The following is a 4215-nucleotide window of genomic DNA, read 5'->3' as shown; positions in this document are numbered from 1 at the left end:
ATATATTGTAATAAGATACAATAATCAAGCTACTTTTTCTTTTTTTTTCTTTCCGTATTATCAGAGAAAATGAGAGCAGCGTTTGCTGACTCCTTAGATTCATCAATCATTCCACTGCATAGCATAAAACAAAATATACTCCTGATCGAGAGAATCTCAGAGGCTGAGAAATTAAATTATATAAATCTGTCATCGACCTCTGCAACAACAGCACAAAATATTTTTGAATGAGCTGCTTTCATCAGCAGCACAGCTCACAGCTTATGGGTTGAGAGGTTGCATCACTCTGACTCTGAATCAGCAGAACGAGCAGTGACACCTGGCCAGGAGCCGACGGCAGCGGGCCTAAGAGGAGGTCGCCACTTAATCAGACACAATGAGCAATCCATCAAATGCAAATCAATTATCTGTCAAGCTTTCCTTTTTTCGGCATTAAATTATATATTCCCCCCACTCAACACAAAACACAAACACTATGGACTAATAATACTTTGTAGAAAAATTCTTTCTCCACAGTTTATATAATAAAACCATAGCGTCTTAAGCTTTCGGCTTTTGTATCATTACTAGCATTCAGTGGGGCCAAGTATACTCAGATGTCACATAAATTTATTTTAAACTGTCTTAAGGTCTCAAAAAATGACAAATAGAGTGAAGAATCCATATCCGTTCATACAAGCACTTTCTTTTTCTATACAAAGTGCGACTTGGGGTTCAGTAACTTGCCCATGGATACAGCCAGGGATCAAACCCCCATCCTTCTAAAGCACGATTCATATTTTCCTCAGTGATGTAATGTAGATACAGATACAGATGTCACACTGACAGACTGACAAACAAAACATGTCTTTTACGGCATACTTTCATCCTTAAAACAGTTTGGGGGCATCAAGTTCAAACACATGATGACTGGAATGTATTTTCTTTCTATAGGAACTGCAATGTCGTCCCCACAGTCTGAACTGGACAGCAGCAGCGCCATACTGGATGACAAAGAGGACTCTTATTTCAACGAAATAAGAAATTTTATCAGCAACACAAGCCAGAACCAGACATCACCGGACCCCTCAGAGGAAGGGTGAGAGCAGCTTTATGTGGTGATACGTGCCCGTCTTTCCTCCTATTTCTACTTCTACAGGGAGATGGTTGTTTCTTGGCCTGGAGGGCCCGAGCTGATTCAAAAATAAATAATTAAAAGATAGGGAAAAAACAGATGAAGGGTGATCTTTTGAAAGGATACTGGTAAATCTACATTAGATTGAATATGTATTAACTGTGTGGGATTTACACACACACACAAAATATATATACAATAATGTGTCGACCACTATCCACCATTTTTAGACATCCAATTTCATACCTTCCAGCCAGGCTTTGTTAATAACAATCGCATCATTTTGGGGGGTCTGGAGTAAAGAACTCTTATCTGCGATGACATTTAAGATTTGGAAAAGTGAGCAAGCTCTTTAAATCAATTGCCTCTTGACCACATGTAGGAAAAGATATCAATATACATGCAACTTCATCTGGGCTTTATGCAAACAAATTCTTGTAGCTGTGATCAGATCGGATAACAGTTGCGAGGTCTACTCTGGTCCCTGAGTTTGTTTTCACGCGCCCCATATTGGTTTGATCACTGGAGGCCCGATAGAGATCTCGCAGACTAGCTCGTGATTGAGCAGAAGGCCTGTGAGAGCAGGGCCGAGCGGTAGAGTGTCAGAGGGACGGGAGGCAGGAGGGGTAGTGCAGCAGTTAGAGGACCACATCTGGAACCAACATGTCTGCCTACAGGAAGAGGGTAGAGGGGGTGGGGTCAAAGGGTCGGCTTGTGTTTCCTTTCAAAGTGCTGCACTGCTGACTGCTTCTGATAGATACTTTATCCCCAGCAAATTACCACGTTTGAAAGCGTAATTAGCGAATCTGTTTTCTTAATCACAGAGTTCTCACTCCCTCTTTTGGAGCTAGTTCTTCCTTGCAGCCCTGAATACCACCTGAACTCTCCACTCTGACGAGAACACTGCTGACGGTACAACATTATCAGTTCCTGAAATCTGAGACAAAACGACGCAAATCCTTTTTGTGCTAAAATCGAATACGGTGTAATTACCTCTCTCCCCCTCTCAAACGTATCCCTTTTAAATCCAGTGCGGCTATGCTGTTTATAAGCATTCTATAATTATGTGGTGTTGTGCTTGATGTGTTGTGTTTCCTATGAATCTCCTTCTCCCCCGTTCAATTTTCAGTCCCCTTCTCTGAATCCTTTGTGCAAGAAATGGCATATTTGGGAGCTGACGAAAGATGTCCCAGAGTGTAATTAGTGAATCAGTCTTAATGTGGTTCCAGATGATTTACCAAATGGCGGTTTCCTGTGGCACTGAAACAGAGGGACAGATTAAGACTCAGGCAGTTTGGATAGCTGGCCTTTTCCCTCTCCACAGGGATAGAGGAATGGGCTGGTTGGCAGCGCTCTCATAACTCTCCCACCAAATGGGGCTGTCAGCTAAATATTTTGCCTATTAGATGAATACGAGATAGTAGGGAAAATAAACAAGGAGAGAGGCAGAGCACTCCATTTAAGTGCTGCAATGATCAACCCAGTGCTGCTGTGCCCAAAGGGGCCTCAAAGCCTTGATGACAAACGGGATTCCGGCTCTGCTCAATTCCAGCTGCCCTGTTCTGCCTCACATCAGTTCATCTACAAACACTGGAAGAATTCCTTAATCACACTGCATATTTTCTCAAAAACAGAATGAGTATACGAATAACATAATTCAGCCAACAGGGTGGATGTTTCATTTCTTCAACCTTAAATGCCTACTGCGTTGAACAAGCCTCATGAACTAATGTTCCTGATCTGCAGGCTAAATGGCGGTCCATTTGAAGAAGAAAAGCCACTGATGGCCAGCCATAGGTCACATGACCTGGAAGATGAGGAAGCGGAAGAGTTAGGTGCGGATGAAGAAGAAGGGGAGGAGCCTAGCAACACCCCTGAAAAATCAGAAAGCAAGGTGCTCCGAAGCGACCTCAGTGATCCCATCATACAAGATGAAATGGACTTGAGTGAGCCAAATGACTTGAATCTCAGCTGCAAAACTTCTCCAAGGAGGTAATTTGACACAAGGTTGCAGCTCCAAAACAAAATGCATCACTTTAAATACGATGCTTTGAAGTCAAAAGTATCCTGGCAGCTTTTAACTGATGTTTGACATGACTTTCAGGTATAAAGACGAGGAGGAGCAGAGCAGCTACTCAGCCTTGGATCACATCCATCGCTTTACTGAAATGCGCAAGCTGGACGAGAGCGAACTGAGTGACGGAGATGGGGATGGGGATGAGGAGGACGGCTCATTTGGTTCCCCATCTCTGACTGAGTCAGTCAAACAGCCGCTCTTTAGGAAATCAAAGTCTCAGGTAGATAAAGATGCACACACACACACACACACACACACACACACACGCACGCGCGCGTACGCTTAGATACAGACAATCCATATACACGATTATCTGCAGTGTACTTAATGTTTTTTATGTAAATAATATAGTAAATTGTAATCCACCCCTTACTCCTTCAGGCTTATGCCATGATGCTGTCCCTGGCTGAAAAGGACACTCTTCACCCAGCTACCCACACCCCAGCCACCATGTGGCACAGTCTGGCACGGGCTGCCGCTGAATCCAGTGCCATCCAATCCCTCAGCCATGTATGATGACACCTCTTTGCACCTACCTTTTCAGCTCTCAACCCGACCCTGATCCACCTATGGCACTGGCAGTCCATTGCAGGGGCTATTTTGCAGGAATCCCTGATTGTCCACAGAGTGACTGCTGAGCAGGAACCACAGCCCACCCGACTGCTGAGCGAGGCGCCTTACCCCCAAAACACGGCAACTGCCCATGCAAAATCCATCCCAACCCAAGCCCCCCCCCCCAAAAAAAAAACCTCCAGCAGATAGAGAGCAAAAATGTCCCTCTGAGACCCTAAAATTGATTTGTTACATTGACACCAACCAGGATGTGGTGAAAATAATAATGCTAAAGTAATAATAGCCGTATTTATTCTTCTGAATTTCTATGTTTTGCACAGCAAAGGCAGCTGAAAGTTGTGGGAAGTGGATATGCTGATTTGTCGTCACTCGACTGAATTTTCTGGCCGGCACATACAAAGCAAGGAGAACATTTTACACCGAGAGTAACGCTGGTGGCGTCTAAGACAGC

The 4215-nt window shown here is 44.0% G+C and overlaps 1 protein-coding gene across 1 annotated transcript in view; it reads left to right on the top strand.

The window, feature by feature from the left end:
• Positions 1–3945, top strand: part of mecom (MDS1 and EVI1 complex locus) — a 123404-nt gene extending 119459 nt beyond the window's left edge. Inside the window, exons 15-18 of the mRNA XM_005751379.2 lie at positions 879–1078; positions 2861–3106; positions 3219–3411; positions 3573–3945. Coding sequence (XP_005751436.1) covers positions 879–1078; positions 2861–3106; positions 3219–3411; positions 3573–3707 — 774 coding nt within the window. The 3' untranslated portion in view covers positions 3708–3945. The remainder of the gene's footprint in view (positions 1–878; positions 1079–2860; positions 3107–3218; positions 3412–3572) is intronic.
• Positions 3946–4215: the final 270 nt, after the last annotated feature.

This window comes from Pundamilia nyererei, unplaced genomic scaffold, assembly GCF_000239375.1.
Source record: "Pundamilia nyererei isolate P.nyererei 1_Seehausen unplaced genomic scaffold, PunNye1.0 scaffold00308, whole genome shotgun sequence".
Lineage (NCBI taxonomy): Eukaryota > Metazoa > Chordata > Actinopteri > Cichliformes > Cichlidae > Pundamilia > Pundamilia nyererei.
This window is presented reverse-complemented; position numbering and strand designations above follow the sequence as displayed.